The sequence below is a fragment of the Dromiciops gliroides genome, chromosome 2 (assembly GCF_019393635.1).
Source record: "Dromiciops gliroides isolate mDroGli1 chromosome 2, mDroGli1.pri, whole genome shotgun sequence".
Lineage (NCBI taxonomy): Eukaryota > Metazoa > Chordata > Mammalia > Microbiotheria > Microbiotheriidae > Dromiciops > Dromiciops gliroides.
The window spans coordinates 196,792,268-196,814,260 of NC_057862.1; the positions used below are offsets into that span (position 1 = coordinate 196,792,268).

The window sequence follows — 21,993 nt, forward strand, 5'->3', positions numbered from 1 at the left end:
TCCATTTGCCAGGAAGGAAACATCCAACTTTACCTGAACTCTTATGTTTCTGGGCCAACAGAGAATAAACAACTCCTATAGCATCCATCATCAGTGGTAGCATGGGATTAGAGCTAACCTGGGCCAGCCTTATATGTCTTACTTCCTAAATGCCTACAAAGGCACTGAAGTACAGAGATTACTGAATTTGATATTTTATTCTGTTGACAGATTAAAAAAAGAATGGACCTTAAGATTGCCAATAAACAACTGTCTAATGTGAACGAGAATGTGTAATGAGTAAAGACAAGAGAATTTTAGTTTTTATAAGAGATTGTAGGCTTCGTTTAATAAAGGAAAAGTTCTTTTGCCATGTGGTTTATTTTAATAAATGTTTTGGAAATTACAGTTTTAAAAATTTCAAATACAGTAAATATATATCATACTTTGATCTCCAATTACACGGACAAACCCCTGTTTCAAATAAATCCTTCTATAACTGATTATGTGCAAAATACCCAGTTTCTGAAAGTATAAACACAGTTCCATCAAACTGTGATATGGCTTATTGAATGATATACTTTGAAAACGAAGCATTAAAAGCTTCCCAAAGCCACTAAACTTCTCTCTTGCCTGCAAAGGTCCCAACCCAAACATTCTAATTTCGTGTTGCGATAAATTCAAAATGTACTAAAATATTCTAATTTAACACTGTCACAAACTGAGAAATTCTCTTGAATAATTACCAATCTCAAAATTTGACAACTCAGATTTATTGGTCCTAATTGTACATCTGCAAGAGTATGTAGAACACTTGGCTTGATAAAGCCATCTAATTCAGAACAGCTACTTGACACGCAGGACGTCAAACAAAGAGATAGATCCCCATAACCCTTTCTCTAGCTCACATGTCAAGTTCTTGAAAAGACCAGTGACTATTTACAGAATGGAATCTGTAAGAGATATTGGAAGCAGTGGCTGGCTGGAGTCACAAGGCAGGCCTGCAGTAGGAATGAGGTGTATTTTGTCTAGATACATTGGGCTGGATACATAATTTGAAAACCAATGACTTTGCTCCTTCCTACAATTGTGCGTTAATTAATCAAAAAACAAGGCCCCGTGATAAAGCCCACAGCTCCCCCATACAGCATCTAAGGAGGTACCTCTGTCCTATTATGACTGATGCTCATTTGGCTCTGCTGGCAGTTAAATGCAATTAAATAGCTAATAATTGGCATTCATTCCTTAGTCTGATTGTCCTACATGTCAGAAATAAGCTTGAGTTCAAAACCTTAATTGTCTAGAACACATCAAGTGTTTGAGCTTCTCCATAATAGTTTGCTGATCCACGCCCACTATTTCATCAGAGAAAAGAGTTCCTGTCGTGGAAAACTCCCTCCATTTATGCAACTCAGTGGTAGTTTATATTTTCACTGCCTGGGGGCAGTGAAAGTTGAAGTGATTTCCCATAGTCATATAACTAGAATGTGTTAGAACGAGGGCTTTTCTAGGTTCTAAAGGCCAGCCTTGCCTCTCTTTAATTAAGAATCAATAAATATAATAGGGCGATGGGAGTCTGGAAAACCACATATATATTCATAACTGAATAATCATGAACCATTTCTGTCTTCCAAAGAAACACGTCAGTTGTTTGTCTTCTAAAAATAACTCATCATCTTGTTTGACCCTGAAGGAAACTTCACTGTCTGTCAATCCCAACTACACTTATGCTACTGAGGAAGTCTACTATTCACAGGTGGCGTAGGTTGGGAATATTGAACAGAATTCTGGTCCACCTAACCTGGAAATACATTTCTAATAGTGGTGTTAAGGCTGTGAAAGACATTAATGGTGAGGAAATCTCTTCTCTCATTCTCCAGTGTCTAGAAAAGGCTTATACCATGTCCAAGTCTATCTGAAAAAACCCCATGAAAGACTTTAGAACTGGTGGGCCTGAAGGGGCCAGGGAAGAGCCCGCAGGAAAGAAAGATGTTGAGGAGCATTAAAGTGAAAACTGTCTTTCAGAAGATCCACAGCAAAGTAAAAAGAATACAAAAGCCAATTCAGTGATGTGGCAAAGAAACAATATGGTATGCTGTTCTTCAAAAACAAAGTGTAGTTTTACATAAAAATGATGACTGTAGTCATAGAAACACTTTGCAACAGAATGGCAGAAATTGCAACAGCCCTGTTCTTCAAAACCCTCACAAACACACCCCATTATACATCAGACACCCCTCCATCTTATGTCCAAGTAAAAAGCAGCATCAATGAAATAAGAAATACCTTACTCAAAACAGGAGGCCTGCTCTGAGCTACAAAAATTATCTTCAAAAACTCTTCCAAATCCCAGGATATTTAATGAATTAGATCAAATAAAGCTTATATGTAGGGCAATCTTATCAACACTGTGTGGATCCAACTTAGCCACTGTATTGCAAGGCAATAAAGGCTAGTCTGTACTGCCTATTATATGGATGGGGGGGGGGCGCCACTTATATCCATCCATTGCCCTATTCAAATAAATTCCCCAATATTCTATCTGATGTCAGTTGGCACTGCATACCTCACATAAAGTCATTAATTTACTTTCCTAAAGTGAGCTTTTCTATGTTACAGAAAGTCATCATTCCAGGATATGAATTAATCATAAAATGCATTGTCCTTGTATGCAAAAAAAGGTCACAGCAGAAATCAGGTGTGCTCCAATTTAGACAGTATCAAGATTGATTTTCAAAACAAAATAGGCAATTTCCAATTTTACAAAAGCTCACCATGACAAGACCCCTCTGTGCATTTTAAAAGTCCTTGTGGGGGGCAGCTAGGTGGCACAGTGGATAAAGCACCGGCCCTGAATTCAGGAGGACCTGAGTTCAAATCTGGCCTCAGACACTTGACACTTACTAGCTGTGTGACCCTGGGCAAGTCACTTAACCCTCATTACCCTGCCCCCCCCAAAAAAAAGTCCTTGTACACACCTCCTTCAAGAGAAAATCTACAGTGAAAAGCCAGATACTCCTAAGCAGGTTAAAAGGAAGACTATAATTAAGCAGTACAAGCAACACAGATAGGACAGAGGATGCCACCACCTTTTATCAGAAGCCACTCAATGAAGCTGGAAAAACCTTGCGGCATGGCACAGATAACCCCCAAGTGTGGAACTATCCATTCAAATACTCTGGTTACCACTAGCCACCTCCTATATGCAGGAATACCCCCCCCCCCAATTTGTGCAGTTTAATTGATTTCTATTGCTAGGCCTCATATTCTGAAATCTTCTTCACCTAAACCATATTTTGAAATTTGGAGTTTGTTTAAAGTGAGGAACTAGTTAAGATACAATTCTAATCTTTGTTCCTAGAGGGAATTTCTAAGGACCAGGATCTGGGATCTGTAGCTTGCTGAGGAGTTCGTTACTTTAGAATCTGGTACCCTGAGAGGAGAGTATACTACTTCTCCCAAATGAAACTGGATTTACAATGTAGATTCTCATAAGGCTGGGTGCTAAGCACAGTACCTGGGAACATGGCAGGTGCTGGATAAATGCTTATTTCCTTTCCTATTTCCTTCCAGGAGCTAGAAGCTTGGCCCTGTGTTTGCCTCCTTGACCCAGTTCTCAATGTCTCCCAAATGAGCCAACACTCTGTGAATTCTGAGCCTTGTCTTTACTTTTTGTCTAAATTGTACAGTCCCCAAGCTATGGTCAGACTGCCTTTAGTTCTACATTCTCTGGTGCTGTCCTTTTTTTTCCTGACTCGAGGCTAACAACCATCACCTGAGAGCTTCCAAAAACATGCAACTTGGCAGTGATCTTCACAAAATCTTTCCCACACACAGCACTCATTTTTGCTTCAAGGCATCTATCTACCATGGAGAATCCCTGATTTTTAACATATTGGCCCATTTCTCAAAGGCAGACCCCAATTCTGGGAGAATGTGGTTATTAATCCACATAGGTGGGAAGGGTGTGTGTGCCACTCTGAGTCCCAGTTTTATTTTGAAAGGGCCATTAGATAGGTTATATACTTACCCCACATTTAAGTAGGTAGGAACCAACAAATGGGATGTATGGAATGAAAGGGGCAGTGAATCACTGGTTCAGTTTTTACCTTCATCCAAATTTAATTCACTTAACAAAAGAGTAACTAAACTTCCAGCACCATCCTCCTGTCCCTTATTATTTCAAATTAAATGATCAGAGTTTAAAACTATAATTTCCCTAATGCAGAATAACACTAGAAATACTTCCTAAATGATCTTAATGACAACAATCAACAAATCATGTCAAAGTGTGGTTGGCTCTGCTTTACAAATAATTAAAACATGTTATGCCTTGAGATTCAAAGCCCGGTTTTCTACATCTGGAAAAAAATAAAGTTATAAGGCAGAAACAGACCGATGACATTCTGTATTATTTATAAAGGAAAACATTTATGAAACACTTGGGAATATGCATTTGCTTCTATTTCTTGATATTTTCCAGAACCTCTTAAAACCTTGAGGATTTTTTTTAAGTGACCCCAGTTCATCCCACTGAGCCAACATAGTTTAAAAAATTCAGTGCTTTAACCTTTTTTGATGCTCAAAGTAATTTGGCTTTTAAAAGTTTCTTTAAAAAAAAAAATGCAAGTACTGAATTCTGGGTTCTTCCTTAAAGCCTATGTTCCTACATGATAAAAGTAACCAAGGGAATCTTTAAGTTTTGTCTACGAGGTATCTGCAGAGTCACATCTCATTCTGTAAACAATATTTTGGTAACATCCCTGTCTGAAAATCATAGTAAAACGATCATTTAATGTTGACCTCTCCCAGGCTACATGCCATTGAAGCTCTTCTAAGGGCCTACAATGGAGTCCTTGTGGACTGTGTTCCTTCTTGACTCGGGTTGAGTTGTCAGGGATCCCAGTCGCTCATTCACATGGTCACTTATTGCTGCTCGCTAGTGTTTGCACGATAAATAAGGCTGTAGTTCCCAAAGCGTGGTATTAGGCACTGGCACTACGGCAACCTCCGCAAGTTTTGTTTGCTTCTTGCCTGTAACTCTGAAGCTGGATGGAGCATTTGTAGACCCCAAAAGTGTTCATCAGCAGGTGCCTGGCCTTTGACTGTACTTCTTCCCATTCAGATGAACTGCCTGGTGCTACAACAGCAGGAAAGGAAAACATTGTTGGTATTGCTCAATAATGATTAGTTACACATTAATGAATGAACATACAGGGGAGATAAAAGTCTAAAATGCTATATATATATCTCTGCTTTCTGGGAGGAAACTGCTTTGTAAACAGGAAAAAGTACTACATACAGTACTAGCAGTAGTAGAAGTGAAACTAGTAATAGTATATATGTATATTTATTATATATTGCATATTTATGAAATAAAAAACATGTACTTAATTAACACTGAACACAACATATTTAGTAATACCATACTATTTTTAGTGTGTATATGTATCACACAGAGGACACATATGCATGTATATACATATGACCTATAAAGACACATCCATTTATACACACATTAATACATACACACAAACTGTTTTACACACATACTTAGACTGTTATTACTCCTACTCTGGGCCATGTCTATAAAGACCTTTGACTTATTTGTTATTTATTTTCCACGTTCATCACTTGGGCAGACTGCTTATGATTTAGAATTGTACACTTGCAGCTAGGTGTCACAGCAGATTGGAGCAATTAGACTTGGAGTGAGAGATCCAGTTTGAATGTTGCCTCAGATACTAGCTGTGCAACCCTGGGCAGGTCATTTAATCTGTCTGCCTCAGTTTCCTCATCTGTAAAATGGGGATAATGGCAGCACCTACCTCCCGGGGTTGTTGGGAGGATCAAATGAGATGATGTATGGAAAGAAGTTTTCAAACCTTAAAGTGCTACATAAATGCTAACTATTGTTGTTATTATTATCTTTTGAATAAGGAGACCGCCCCCCCCCCCACAAATAGGCACAACTTTAATGACATAAATGGAATAAAAGCAAATTGAACAATAAAATTATAATGACCAAGCTTGCTCCCATCCCTCCATCCCCTACCCCATGGTGGAGAAGAAGCATCTGCCACTATTGTAGAAATGGAATATCTTTCATATCTTCAGACAATGTCAATGTATTGTTTGGTTTTGCTAAACCTTTTCTTCCCTTTTTCTTTTTAAAATCTTTCTTGTAAGGGAAGGAGATGGGAATGTATTTGGAAATGAATTTGAAATGAAAACAAAAAGCAAAACAATTTTTTAAAAATCTTAGTTTACCGGGGTTGCCTAGTGGCAGAGTAGATAGAGTACTAGCCCTGGAGTCAGGAGGACTTGAGTTTTAATCAAGCCTCAGCTACTAGCTGTGTGACCCTGGGCAAGTCACTTTAACCCCAACTGTCTCAAAAAAAAAAAAAAAAGTCAGTTTACAAAATTGGAACATTTAACCACTCTGATCAACCTCTCTTATTATCCCCTTCCGTGTTTGGACTATGTTAAAAGGACTGGAGATTTAGAACTGGAAGGTGCCTTAGAGATTACTGAATCCAACTCTCTCCTTTAAAAGATTTGAATCCAGGTCTTCTCGATTCCAAGTCCAATCGTTTTGTCTAACCTGCCACACTGCCTCTAAAGCACAGTCAAGCTCAATATAGGGCATGAAATCTGTATCCCTGACACTGAATTTCATGTTCTAGCAACTAAATTAGATAATCAGTTATAAGATATCACTGCAGGTTATCTACATTTTAAAAAAATACAGATTGCATCTGGTTTTTAAATAAAGCTAGACAACAGAGACTGTATTCAAACAGTCAGAGATCTAACACCACTTTATCATTACAACTTCATCTCATCTAGTATGAGTACTGTACAAAAAATTAATTGTTCATAACTATATCTAACCTGGAAAAATTATAATATCTGGACTTATGAAAAATGATAAGCTTAGAGAAATTATAATTGGGCAGTAAGTCCCTTCGTGGTCGCCATTCAAATGTAAAATATTTTTGAATGACTAACTTAATTTGGGGGGACTAAAGCTGACTGGGGTACTAATCTGGGGACTTTTGACTATTTGGCTATCTGACTTTGTTTAATTTAATATGGGGTGTTTATAAAGTTCCACCACACTGCTCCCAAACTGATAGACTAAAGATTAAGAAGCCTCTTAACCAAATAATCAAAGCAGAGTTTATTTATGAGATACTATTTCAAATTAGGAATATAGGGAAATAAAGTGTACAACCTGACTGCTTTCCTTCGGTCTCTTTTCCCACCTGCTGCGCCTTGAACTTCTTGAATACAATAAGGGCCTTAGCTGCCTCCAGCCTCAGGGCACGTTATACTTTCCCTGGTTTGTATTAAGGCCTGTAACCTCATCAGCCCCGTCTCTCCTTTTCCGTCCTTGTTCGCGCTCCCCTCTAGTCAGCCCCTCTATCTAGTCTGTCCTTGCTCCTTCTTTATCTAGTCCGCCCCCTAGTCCGTCTCCCTCCAGTCAGCCCCTCTCCTAGTCTGTCCCCCCCCTCCGAGTCTAACTCCCAGGTCTATATATACCTTTACTTCTCTCCACTCAAATCTCGGGGCTTCCTTCGCCCAAGCTAATCCACCAGCCAGAGCTGCGGGGGGGGGGGGGGGGGGGGGGCTCTCGAGCCTTATGCCTCAGCACAGGCCATCCGGGATCCTTCAGATAGCTCCGCTCAGGTCGGAGGGAGCTGGGGGCTTCCCCCCCCCCCCCAGCTCTCTGACCTGGCCCACGGGGCTTTTTCCGCTCAGCTGAAGCTGAGGAGGAGGGGGAGAGACCCTGAGGGCCTAAGGCTTTCTAATCTCAGCCTAAAGGTAGGGTCCCCAAATCAAAATAAATTTCCACAGTACTCTTCCTGCCAGTGTATAATGAACTGAAATTGCAAAATTCCACCAGTCTCCATTTGAGGATCTAGGGGCTTGCCCCCAATTAAACATTTTTTTAAATTCTGAATTTAAAATGCCAAGTAAGATAAGCATTTCCATACACAAAGCAGATCAGAAAAAGGATGATATATGCAGTTGCAAATCTGTACTACCTAGGCCTTGCTTTCCCCTTCAAATATACAACAAATTCAACATGTTACAACAATATTTTGAAAGCTATCATGATTATTTCTTTTCTTTTGGCAGGGTAATGAGGATTAAGTGACTTGCCCAGGGTCACACAGCTAGTAAGTGTTAAGTGTCTGAGGCCGGATTTGAACTCAGGTCCTCCTGACTCCAGGGCCAGTGCTCTATCCACTGTGCCACCTAGCTGCCCCATGATTATTTCTTAATGAAATTCCTTCTGTTCTCTTTTGTACATAAAAATAAATGCTTCCATGACCCCCTTTTTTAAACTTCCATTCCCCATTTTAGTAACCCCTATCACTGTCCCTACCCTAAAATTAAAATAAAAACAAAACTCTTGAATCAAATAGGACTAGTTAAGGAAAAAAGGGAGAAAGAAAGGAAGAAAAGAAAGAAAGGGAGAAAAAAAGAAGAGAAATAATAGTTATAATTGAAAATGCCTCAGTTTGGATTTCATGACCTCCCTGTCAGGAGGTGGGTAGCTTGTTTCCTCACTGGTCTGCCCCTTCTTTTCCAAACCATATCTAGTTTCAATCTAGAGTCACTATTTGAAAAATTAAAACTGAAAACATTAGCTTTAATTAGAAAATCAGGGCAAACATATCCACAATATGTTGATACTTTCATCTTCAGTAACAGTAACTTTTCTTGTTATCTTGGCTTGCACCAAAAGTATTCTATTACAAACTAAATAATTCACCTCATCTGCCAGAAGCCTTGCTCCCCCACTCCCTCAAGTTTGTCCATCGTTGTTTGGATGTTGTCTCCCTCATTAGTATATGAGCTCCTTAAGACCACGGTCTGTCTTTTGCCTCTTTCTCCTTGGCATGGTACACAGTGGCACTTAATAAATGCTGGTCAACTGACTGACTCATCTGCTATCCAATTATGGTCACATATGGATCACAAACCCCTTCTTTCACACTGTGGGAGCAACTCACCTAGCTGTAAGTGGACAACGGCAGTCGTTTTTCCTGAAGTGAGAGACCAAAGATTTATATCTTCTACTGAATGAACATCTTCTATTTTCATCAAAGCTTCTTTGATATAGTCTACATTCAAATGACTTGGCACCCCTACAAGTTCAGAATATTTTATACAGTTAGTTTTGTGAGGAAAGAAAATGGCCCTAGCAACACTCGATCAATCGATTCTCTCTCTCTCTCTCTCTCTCTCTCTCTCTCTCTCACACACACACACACACACACACACACACACGTACAGTCACATCCACATTTTCAAATCATTACAAGAATGCTTAAATTTATTTTCCTAACAGGAAAGCAAGGATATAATAAATACAAAACAACAAATTTGTCTTCAAATAGAAAGTTACCAGTCACAGAAAACTACTAAAAGACTAAGAAAGATTATTAGGAAGAAAAAGCAAAGATATCATGCAAGAATTAAAACTGACAAGTGACATCAGCTTTTGATAAAACATGGGCAGCATTTGAAAGTCACCTAAAGTAAAAGGTAATAACTGAATACATTTTCCTAGAAAATTAGTAGAATAGTAAATTGGCTTGAAAGAAATCTAAGAACCAATACTGGGACAAATCACAAAGAAGGCTCCAAGACAAATTGATGTTTCCAAAAAATGGCCTAGGTTTTTCATACTATCAGCTTACATTTATTTGTTTTGTTCATTTTTGCAGGGCAATGAGGGTTAAGTGACTTGCCCAGGGTCACACGGCTAGTAAGTGTCAAGTATCTGAGGCCGCATTTGAACTCAGGTCCTCCTGAATCCAGGGCCAGTGCTCTATCCATTGGCCACCTAGCTTCCCCCTATCAGCTTACATTTAAGCAAACAATTTACCATTAAACCTAGCACAGTAATTAAATTCAAATATTTAGTAAGTGCCTGTGTGCCTGACACTAAGCCTAGGAACATACCAAGTTTAGATAAGGTATAGTCTCTGCTCTTATGTCTTTTTTTTTTTTTTTTTAGTGAGGCAATTGGGGTTAAGTGACTTGCCCAGGGTCACACAGCTAGTAAGCGTTAAGTGTCTGAGGCCGGATTTGAACTCAGGTACTCCTGACTCCAGGGCTGGTGCTCTATCCACTGCGCCACCTAGCTTCCCCTGCTCTTATGTCTTATAGTCTAGTAGGGATATGACATAAATAACTACCATACAAAATAATACATTGTGTGAGAAAAGGGCTATGTGAAGTCCAATAAGGAAAAGGTCATTGCCAATTGGGGGCTGAGGTGGAAGGAGCAATCAGGGAAGGCTTCCTGGAAGAAGTGACATTTGAGTGAACACCCTTGATGTATTGGGGACAGGGAATAGTTCTAATTCATTTTGGCTGTATGGAACAGTAGGAGATGAAGTTGTATTGGTGTCTCTAGATCATAGAAAACTTTTGAATGCCACTGACACTCACTGCCTCTACTTCCTGTCCTCTTCTCAGCTAAACCCTCTGCAATGTGGCTTCACACCCTATCCCTTAGCTAAAACTCCAATGTTACCAATGCTCTCAATTACCAAAACTAATGGCCTTTTCTCAATCCTCATCCTTTTGGACTTCTCTGTAGCATCTGACAACACTGACCATCCTCTCCTGGATATTCTCTTACTGCTCCGGGTTTTCACACCACCATTCTCTTGATTTTCCTTCCACCTGCTTGATTGTGCCTTCCTAAGTCTCCCTTGCTGGATCATTATGTGTCATGCTCACTAATGGGGTACACCTGATGGCCCTGTTCTGGGCCCTCCCACCTTCTTTTTCTGTAACCTCTATCTTAGTGACCTCAATGGTTCCCACAGCTTTGATGACCATCTATGTAGGTGACTCCCATACCTATGCTTCCCAAGCTCTAGAGTCTCCTTAGCTCCAGCCTCACGTTACCAACTGTCCACTGGCTATTTCCAAAGGGATGTCCTATTGGCACCTCAAATTCAACATGACCAACTCATTACTCCCCAGCCCCCCATCTCCTTTCCCTCTTCTGAATTTCTCTTTTTCTATCAAACGTGCCACCATTCTTCCGGTCATTCAGGTCTGCAGCCTTAGTGTCATCATCAACTCTTTACTAAACCTACAGATCCAATCACAGCTGCCGAATCTTGTCTATTTCTGTCTCCGTGATGTTTCTTGGATATGCCATCTTCTCTCTCCTCACAGAGTAACTTCCCTACTTCAGGCACTCATCGCCTCTTCCCAGCCTACTGCAATAGCCTCCTAAGCCAGTAGGTTCCCCTCCTTGTCGTCTCTCAGCTCCAATCTACCCATCGCACAGCTACCAAAGTGATTTTCCTCAAGTCCAGGTCTGATCATGTGATCCCAGCAGCAACCTATTACATATCAGTTTATTGAACGTAAGCCCCTCTGTAGGGGCATATAAAGCCCTTCCATCATTCTAGGGCAAAACCAATACAAGCTACTTTGGCTGTTCCTCACATGACGCTCAATCTCTCGTCTTTGCAATTGGCTGTCCCCACGCCTTAGATGTTCTCCCTCCCTCCTCTCTTCTTGGAATCTGTGATTTTCTTCAAAACCAGGATCACATACCACCTTCAGGAGGCCTTTCCTCATTCTTCTAGCAGTTAGAGCCTCCTGAAATGAATGAATGAATGAATGAATGCATGAAGCACTGTGCTAAGTGCTGGGAATACAAAGAGAAAAGTCACTCCCTTTCCTCAGGGAGACAACATATTTGGAAGGTTCCAGCTGCAAGTCAGATGGGAAAGTCTCCTGGTTCTTGGGATGTAGAGGCAAAGTAGACAGAAATTCCTCTTCTTGAATGTCACTGCTCCTAGGGCTCTTTGGTTCAGGGTTCTGCTGTTCCCATTATTGGGGTCGGAGGGGAGAGGGCAGTCAAGGTGTGGCAGTGGTCTAATTAGCCTAGCACATGCTGCCTCTGGTCCATTCCTCAAGGTCCTTCTTCCAAGGTTACTTTGTACTTACTTTCTCTGTGTTCTGGATATACCCCAAAATGTGTGTGTTGTGTCCATAATTAGAATGTAAACTTCTTGAGGGCAGGTATTGTTCACCAAAGCCTAGTACAGATCTTGGCCCACACTGGGCACTTCCTAAGTGTTTGTTGTTTGACACCACACAGAGGAGTCTGAACTTTCAACAACAGGCAATAAGGAATTTATAGAATCTGGTGGTGAAATAAGAGTGCTGGATTTGGGGGTCAGGAAGACCTGAGTTCAAATCCCTCTGTGACCTTGGGAAAGTCACTTAACCTTTCTTAGCCTCAATTTCCTGAACTATAAAATGGGGATAATAATAGCACCTACCTCACAGGGTTGTGGTGAGGATCAAACGAGATAAGATACACACAGTATTTTACAAACTTTAAAGTGTTATATAAATGCTAGTTATTTTTTTTAGCTGTCATCTTCCATTTTCATTGGGAGAGCTGTTAGTACATTAGAACTCTTCTGCCACAACCAAATCCCGGTCTGGGTATATTTCTTTTTCCATGGCAATTTCAGACGTTTGGCTTCTGCCTTTAGCTCTGATAAATGTAGCTCTACAGTATCTCTCCCCCTCACTTGCCAGAGGAGGTTCCTAAATTATCTCCAAATAAATGCCTTTATTTCTTTCTAACCTTGAAGAGTTATGAGTGGGTTGGATATATCTTGGCACTTGCCATATATTCTCAAAACTTTTGGGAAGCAAATAAAATTTGCTAAGAGGTCCTTTGTCTATATTCCTTTGGCTTATGTTCTATGCACAATTATTTCATTCAGAAATGAAATGATGGTCCTTCAGCAAAGTTTCCAGGTTCAAAGATACAATATCTACTCTGGGTATAAAACATGGATGTCCCTGTTAGTCTTTCATGATATTAATTAGTCTACTGGAATTATTCAGCAAGGGTGACTTCTTACTTTTTAGGCCTCTTAGAATGGAATTACACATGATAATCTGGGATTTCACTGGCATTTGTGCTGCCTTCCCTCATGCAGATGGCCATGCAGAGGGATATACTTATCATATCCTGGGTCTAGAGAGTTGGAAGTGACTTTGGAAGCTATCCCTTGATTTACACATGAGGAAACTTGAGAACTACAGAAGTAAACTGATTTTCCTGAGATAAGGAGTTACCAATTGTTTGGACTTGTCTTCAAAGCTGCAGCCTCCATTGTACAGGGGACACCCAGGTGGTACAGTGGATAGAGCACTGGGCCTGGAGTCAGAAAGCCTCCTGTTCTGAGTGAAAATCTGGCCTCAGACACCTATTAGTTGTGTGACCCTGGGCAAGTCACTTAGCTCTGTTTGTCTCCGTTTCCTCATCTGGTAAATGAGTTGGAGAAGGAAATGGCAAACCACTCCAGTATCTCTGCTAAGAAACCCCCAAATGGGGTCATGGAGAGTCAGACATGACTGAAAGACAACTGAATATCAACTCTCTTGTATCATACTGCTTGCCCTCTAGGGCTTAAAAGCAGGTCTTTGAGAGCTGCCATGGCTGGTAAGTTCATCACCTATAGCCAGCCTGGTGAAAGGCTGCTCCAAATTTAGCTATGTTGGTACTCAGGTGACAGTCTGCCCACTGGGCTTGTCACTAAAACCTCTCCGGTTAGAAGGACCTGTTGGAGCTCTTGTCATGCTGTCATATCCTCTGAAAATCCAGAGAACATATCCATGCCAGGATGAGGTATCAGAAGAGGACGTTAATGGAGGGCATCATACACGGGGTTCTATTAGAATACAGGTTCTCTCTGACACTGGGTTAATCTCTCACAGTGAGGGACAAAAAATAGAAAATGCCAACCAAAATATAGTTTAGGGAACAACTTGAGGATTTTGTTTTTTGTTCATTCATTCATGTATTTATTTAATTAAAATTTTTATATATTTAAAAATTTTTTTTTACAACTTGAGGATTTTACCAAGATTTTCCAACAGTAACCCGAGATTACTATGGGTAACTTAGATTTGGCTGTATTGGTATTTGCATGGTAGTTTTCTCCCCAGATGGCCAAAGGCTTTCAAATCATCTCTTCTGAAATTACAATACCCTAATCATCCTCAAAGAAAGGACATCAGCGTCCTGTCCTTGAGAAGTACCTCACTAAGATTCAGATGACAGCATACATCAATGGGAGTTTAACACTGATCTTACCTTCCAATATAATGACTATTGTGTCCCAAATGATTCTAAATGTTGTAAAAGCCACAAGTAACGAGAATATGTAAGTACAGATGGGATCGGCAATCTTGTATTCTGGCTGAAAGAGAACACTGAGGTTTATTTTAAAATGTAGAGACACCTTCTCTTAAAGAAAAAAAAATACTTTTCCACTTTTCTTTGTAAATGAACATGATACTATGAGAAAAACACAAGTTGAAAGGGAATTTAAGGTCACTCAGTACTGATACCTTGAGCAATGGAGCATTCAAACTACTCCAGGAAAAAAAAGAGCACAGATGTTTACATGCTAATAACAAAATCTACTCGAGATAGATCTCCAAATAAGGAGATCATCTGTTCTTCCCTTGGTAACATGTTTCAGAATCTTACAATAATGATAAAGTTAAAAGCTTCCTCTGATGAAATTTCAACTCATTACCTTTGACTTTCCGAAATAGTATCAGAGAACAGTTGTTCACTATAAGCCGTATATTTCACCCATATCAACTTAAAGATTGAAAGGAAAAATGGTATCATGGATAGAGAGTTGGCCTAAGGAAGCCTTGAGCTAAAATCCTGCCTCTAAGAGGTAATGTATGATCCTGGGCAACTCACTTAAATACTCCATTCCCAAGGCAATTCTTTAAGATCATAAATTAAAGTATAGTTATCAATTTGGGTTGGTAGAAGGAATTATTTTTACCAGGAGCCCTCAATTCCAATGAAATCATTGGTCTAACAGTTCCCCTTCCTCAAATCCATTCAAATTCTGTAATATTTTCTTTATTCTCTCCAAATATCACAGAGGAATTAACATTAGCTAAATCCAAGTTCTTTGCCTTACAGGCAAAAAGCATGGAGGTATAAGAGGAAGTATCCATGGAGACTGGAAAAATGGCAGATAGCCCAGGATGTCTGGGATGTAGAGTATGTGGAGAGGAATACAGGTATAATCCATTTACCAGTTTTAACTGCTTCCTAGAAAATGATGTTAGGCAAAACAATATTATAGGGGGTAGTTAATTCCACACAAACAAAATTTTAAGGGGCAATTTGCCAAACAATAGAACGTGAGTTTAAAGACTTTACATTGAGGGTTTGGTACTGACACACTGACAGCATTAATAGGGAACTGCGATGCTTGAGAAAACCTTACATAGGGTATGCCTACATTCAGAAAAAAGGACGATTGAAGTAGTTGGATCAAATAGTAAAAAATTGAAAATGTTGGGCTGAAGAATTTGTGTTTCACATGGTGGCAATGGGGGAGGCCATCAAAGATGGCATGGACCGAGAATATTAAACCTGGGAAGCAGATCTCACATGTTCTGTATCTCATTTGACAGACATGAGTGGCTTCAATGACAGTAACCCACACTGCTTTTCCTTCCCAAGTGAATTATCTTGTTCATAAACGTACTTTGTCTAAGCTTAAAGTTCTTTTATCATTTAAATCTAATTTCCCAAATCCCATTTGGCATCACTGAAAAATGTGTAATCCTGTGTGTGGGGTGAATGTTTAGTTTATCTTTATTCAAACTGGGGCCAATGGCAAAATAGCATATGTTTTAACAATGATATGAAAATTTAAGCAATTTCTTTTTTTTTTTTTGAGGGGCAATGAAGGTTAAGTGACTTGCCCAGGGTCACACAGATAGTTAAGTGTCAAGTGTCTGAGGCCACATTTGAACTCAGGTCCTCCTGAATCCAGGGCTGGTGCTTTATCCATTATAGCACCACCTAGTTGCCCCCCCCCCCCCCCCCCCCCCCCCCCCCCCGCCCCAAACAATTTTTAAACGTAAAAAGAAGCTGCCAGGTTACCTTGAATCGAATGATGTAGGCAGCCACCAGCACTCCGATGCTTTGCACCAAGTCTCCCAGGGCATGAACAAATGCCGCCCTCACTGCAAGGCTGTCACTTCCCTGGTTATGCCCGTGCCCATGCCCGTGCCCATGCCCAGGACCTGTGGTAGGAGAGTTTGGCGGAGGGGAGTGGGAATGGGAGTGATGGTGACCAGACTGATTCAACAGAAATCCCATTCTGTTTTTTTAAAAAAAGAAAATATCATTATTTTTCCAGAGAACAAAAAAGACAAACGTTTGTTACTAGTCTCCTAGGAAGGGGACACAAAAAAACAACTACGTAACATTAGTACCTATGGTATCTTTAGACAATGACCAAAAAAAGGTTGAGTTTCCATATTCCAGCTAAGAAAGAATTTTTCCCTCCTTAAAGCAGCCTTATATTTGGCACATTCCATGACTAACAGAAGTTAAAAGGGCTTAGCTGGGAATATCAGCCAACTCTCAGACGCATCCCAAATGAGAGCCTGAGACAGCCCCTTAGAGCCCCTGGGAAGTGGTTGTAGGAAGAATAGAGAATCGCATTCCCCACCAATAAGCCTGGATTTGGGACCCAGCATGGCTGTTTTCAATCTCTGCTTCCTCAGAGCCATTTCAGGAGAAAATGGTTTTATTCAGCAGCTCCAAGAATAGCTGGGGTTGAAAGAAGAAGAGCTAGGTCTCCCTTGGCCCAAAACCCATTGAACCTTGTTGCTTTTGCATCTAGTTCTTCAGGAATTGAGGGTGGTTGTGGTCTGGAGCCAGGGTCAAAGTCAGCTCCCTGGTATTATATTCAGGGCTGGGAGACAGGAAAGGAGGGCATCTACTGTCACCCTTACCCCTTCCTACATTCACCTGTTTGTGCTAGAAGCCACCTCAAAAGAATGGTGACAAGACATTCTGCAAAATATATGGATGGGCACAAGGCCACCAAGGTACACCCAATAGGTGAGATGTATACAGAATTAAAAGGAAAAATAGGAAAAGAGGTAGAGAGAACACAAATGAAAAGGATGGGGTAGAAGGAAAAGGGGTGGCAAGAAGATAGATGCAGGAGAGATGTAAGGAAGAGAAAGAATGGAAGGACACAGGGTGACAGCAAACAATTCAGCAAATTCAATCTTTTGTTTGATATCCTTCTGTGAAACTACCAACATTAGGCACACTGGGATTTACAAACTTCCACAGGTTATTTCTGGCCAGAACAAATCTGTAGGTGTTTCATGTTTGGTTGAAAAAAATATATAGTGATAGCAGCCAATTAAAAACAGCTATCAGAAGGTGGGATCCTATTAAAAATTTTTTATACATCTACCACTTTTGCTCTGCCTTCACTGTTTACTGCACTTTCAGTGTGAAAACTTTAGTCTCTTTACTATGTCCAAGACGAGTCTCCTGATTATTTTGTTTTAATCAAATATGTTTATGCTTGAATCGACACCAGAGAGGAAGTGAGATTCCGTAGTGGCTTTATTATCATTTCTTAGAAAACTAGCACTTAATATGTGATGAGCAATTTTAAAAATTAAAAATCCAAACAGATATGGTGTATTTCTAAGATATGTAATATTTAAAATACTTAACAGGGGAAAAATGGTAAATAGAGCTTACATTACATTAACTGCAACTCCAATGGCTGCAGTTATGAGCATTATATCTCCATTGATTTCATAGTTCATATGGATGGTTCTTTGCACAGCTTCATACAAGAGGAATCCCATAAGTATATAGACCAAGAGAACACTAATCATAGCTGACAAGACCTCTGTAAAGAAAAACAAAAGTTATACAGGCATATTTGTAGCTAAGTAAAATTTATAAAAAATTATACAAATTGTATTTACAGTCTCTCGCTTCAAAAGAGATACTGCAATGTGTTTCAGTAGGAAGAGCTAAATTAGTCTAGGAGTAAAAGGGCTGAATTGGAATCTTGGCTTTTTTCTTCTTAAAAAATTTTGTTGATATATTTTGTTTTTATATGACTTCATTTTCCAAAGTATCCTTCTCCCCCACCCCAAAGCGATCCCTTATAACAAAGAACAAAACGAGAGTTTATCAAAACTAACCTACATACACAGAAAAAAGTGCAGTGTTCCACAATCACAGTCCCCACCTTTGCAAAGAACTGGGGGGAGAGGTGCCCTTCATGTCTCTCCCTTGAGCCAACCTTCATCATTCTAACCAGCTTTGCATCTTATTACTTCTCTGGGTCTCAGATTCCTCATCTTTAAATGCAGGGGTTGGTCTATATCAGAAGTGTCAAACATGTGGCCTAAACCAGATTAAAATGTAACTGGGAAACATTTAACATAATAAAATAATAAAATATAGATAATATTTCATGTTAAAACTAAATCAATATGTGACCCACAGGGTTCAGTAAGTAGGGATTAGCAGCCCCCATGTCTCCTTGAGTTTGACACCAAAGACTCTAAGGTTTTGACGTATCAAATCTTCTCATTCCTAAAAGGCCCTTTCCCAACTTGTGTTTCTCATTCTAATTCAACTTAAGCCTTTTAGAATAGTGCTTCTGGGGAATCTCCAAAATCAAAACTTCCCAGAAGCTTTGGATGGAAGTCTATTCTTTTGTTGTTTTATTTGATTTGCCATCAAAGATACACCCAGGGCACTTTTTTCCCATCCAAACTATGTACAAGGTACTGTGCTAAGTACTAGATATAGAAAGCCCAAAACAAAACAACAAACTCCCAGTTCCTGCCCACAAGGAGCTTGCATTCAAATCTGGCCTCAGACACTAGACACTTACTAGCTTTGTGACCCTGGGAAAATCACTTAACCCTCATTGTCCTACAAAAATAAATTAATTAAAAAAAAAACAGTTGAGAAAGTAAAACTTTATATAATTTGTCACGCATCAAAAATGGAATTTCATACCTAGTCTGCGACCAGAACAAAAGGCCAATGCTCTTTTCTGAAATGCCTTTAATGAAAATATTTGCTATGACAATTAATAAAAGTTTAAGTGTATGGAGTTTCATTAACATAAATATTATTTCATAGTTGAGGTAATAAAGTTATGGAAATTCAAGGTCAGTTATGCAAAATGCCTTACAATGTTTACTGTATTGTGAATTTTTAGAAAACGAATCCAAAACCCAAAAGGATTCATTTGGATACAAATAAAATGACTAAACAACAACAAAATCAAAATAAAGGAAAAATAATAAGGGAGAGAAAATCAAAATCAAAATAATGAAGGAAAAAACTCTCCAAACACACTCCAAAATTGGGCAATCTCAGCTTCTGCTCCTAAATTAGGCTTGGCAAAGTCCTCAAAAGTATATGGACTCAACATCAATGGCAGAACTCTATGCTTTTATCCTAGGGAGATCCCACTCACTAAAAGTCTATAGTCTCAGGCTAAAAGCAAGTTCTCCCCACTAGGGTTCAAAATAACATAATTAAGGAGCACAAGGGCTCTTACAGCTGAAAAAACTCACATTCATATAGTGCTCTGAGATTTATACCAAGTGTTTTCCTCACAATAACCCTCTGAAGTAGATCCTGAGCTTATCCACGAGGTAAAAATATGACTTGATGAGGTAAAGTGACTTGATCATAGCAAATGTTGGAGGTGGGTCTGGCAAACCTCACAGGGTGAGGAAAGAAGCAGTGGTCTCCTCTCAGTAGGATCCAACCACATCAACACCTTCAAATTACACTCCTCTAGACCTGCTTGAGGACTCGGGTCTCAGCCCCTCCCCACCCCCCACCCCCATCCCCTCTGGCAGACTGATCACATGGTTCAAGTAGCCCAGAGGTGGTCTCAAAGAGGTCCTATTCTGGGCTGTGTTCATATAAGGGAAGACTGAAGGAATGTCCCTGAGTCCTTTCCCCATTACCTAAGAACTCAAAGAATAATTATGGAAATTAGAGTTAAGAACACTGAGTTCTGGTTAGCTAGCTTTTGAGGGTAGATCGTAACCCTTAAGTAATCAGCCAGTGATGAACAAGGGGAGGGTCCATTTCAAGTTAGGGACTAGAGATTAAAATGGGGTTTGTTAGCGCCTATCTTATGCACTTGCCTGCTGCACACAGATCAAGATGCCCATTCTCAAGAGAATGAAAATAAATGCGCCTTTGACACATCACTGCTGAGTTCTTGAGAATTATTGAGCAGGGGTCATTTTCCTCTCACCCCATGCTGTGTTTCTGATGTAAAAATTTAGGAGAGGATTCCTACTTTTTTTATGTGGCAGTTTGGGGGATTCTGCTTTGGCAGCCATGTTCCTTTTTCATGAATTATTAAAGAATAACGTATACCCCACAATCTCATTTCCTGGAGTAAGAATGGAGAGATATTGTTGCTCTGGAGTTTTTATTCTAAAATAAATCATCTGCTGAAAACCCCAAACATTGTACTGATAGAATGCAAAGAAATACTTTAAAAGATAATACGAATAATATGTTCTAGAAACTGAGACTCATAGTTAAGAATAGACACTTGCTATATAAATGAAGATTTTTTAAAAAGATGTTGAAAGAAATTCAGTTTTGCAAGAACAGATGACTGTTTCTTTATATTTTAATATTAAGCTTAATGTGAAAGTAGTGTAAATACAGTAAGGTGGTTGAGTTTGTCTATTCGGAGTGAATAAATCCCAATGAAAATGTGTGGATTTAAAAAAAAAATTTCAAGAGGAAAAATGTTTTCAATCAACAGTCAAATTATGACCTATTCAGTACTTTCATTCCAGCTCTGGGTTGGTCCCAGGTCACATAATCTACAATTAGAGAATTACTAAGATAAAAGGAACACATAAAGGCAGACTGAAGAGTAACATTTTTCATTTACTAGAGGGGACCCAAGTGAGTTTCGTAATGTAAAACTCAGGAGAGATCTGTGCAGTTTAATATTACCCCCATTAGTTCTTAAATAAACCTGAAAGGTCATGTTTCAATCTGAAGGGAAATTTTACTACATAATTAAAAACTCTTGAAAGAGATGTTTTTAATGGAAATGTTGGCAAGCCTCATCCTAGTAATCCTAAAAAGCTTTGCTACCGTGCTCTATACATTATTTGGTACTCATTAAATTACTTAACCATGGCAAAACTACAGTGCTGGGGGAGGGATTAAAGTGAATGAATCTTGGGTGTTTTCACACACAAATAACTAAAATATAAACAGATCTTTATAATCAGAGATGCAACTAAGGTGCATTCTGAGATCTGCACACAAACCAAACATTTAACAACACCCTCCTTCCCCCAACAATAACAGAAACAAAGCACACAACAAGAGATACTGATCTGGAAGAAATGCAGACATCCAGAGAATTCAGGGCTCAAGATAAGATCTGACAGCTAAAATGCCTTTTATGTACACTAAAAGATTAAAAAAGAAACATGCACATGTGTATGTGTGTGTGTGTGCGTGCGCACATGTGCGCTCTCTCACACACACATATACACACAACCAAGGATGTATAGAATTACAGATAGTTTTGGTTCATGAGACTATGATTGGAAAAGAAATCACACTGAACCAAGACCTCCTGACCTTTCGTAATGTTATAATGTAGAACCTCTATTTCTTCAACTTCACAAATATTCCTATTGGCAGCAAGGTACTAACATGACTCCAATTATAAAGTACTTTTCTGTTAGCTGAAAGTACTTTCAGATACTACTAGCAAACTTACAGTAATAGGTTCTAGACATCACCAAGTACTAATACTCTTCGTAACTATTGTACATATAATATACATATTTATGTAATTTGGTAAGGAGTGGTAGCAGATATGTGGATCCTTTTGTTTTTCTTTCTTTTTCTTTAGTGCAGCTAAGTGGTACACTGGATAGGTAGTGCTGGGCCTGGGGTCTGAAAGACCTGAGTTCAAATCTATCCTTAGACACTTAGTAGCTGTGTGATCCTGGGTAAGTCACTTCTGTCTGACTCACTTGTAAAATGGGGATCATAACAGCACCTATCTCCTGGGTTGCTGTGAGGTTCAACTGAGATGATAACTG

The 21,993-nt window shown here is 39.5% G+C and overlaps 1 protein-coding gene across 1 annotated transcript in view; it reads right to left on the reverse strand.

Moving 5' to 3' along the window:
- Window positions 1-324: 324 nt before the first annotated feature.
- The window catches only part of SLC30A4 (solute carrier family 30 member 4), a 37,304-nt gene continuing 15,635 nt past the window's right edge, over window positions 325-21,993 (reverse strand). The window contains exons 3-7 of the mRNA XM_043984402.1: window positions 17,612-17,765; window positions 15,980-16,199; window positions 14,150-14,255; window positions 9,006-9,140; window positions 325-5,119 (exon numbers count right to left, since the gene is read on the reverse strand). Coding sequence (XP_043840337.1) covers window positions 4,965-5,119; window positions 9,006-9,140; window positions 14,150-14,255; window positions 15,980-16,199; window positions 17,612-17,765 — 770 coding nt within the window. The 3' untranslated portion in view covers window positions 325-4,964. The remainder of the gene's footprint in view (window positions 5,120-9,005; window positions 9,141-14,149; window positions 14,256-15,979; window positions 16,200-17,611; window positions 17,766-21,993) is intronic.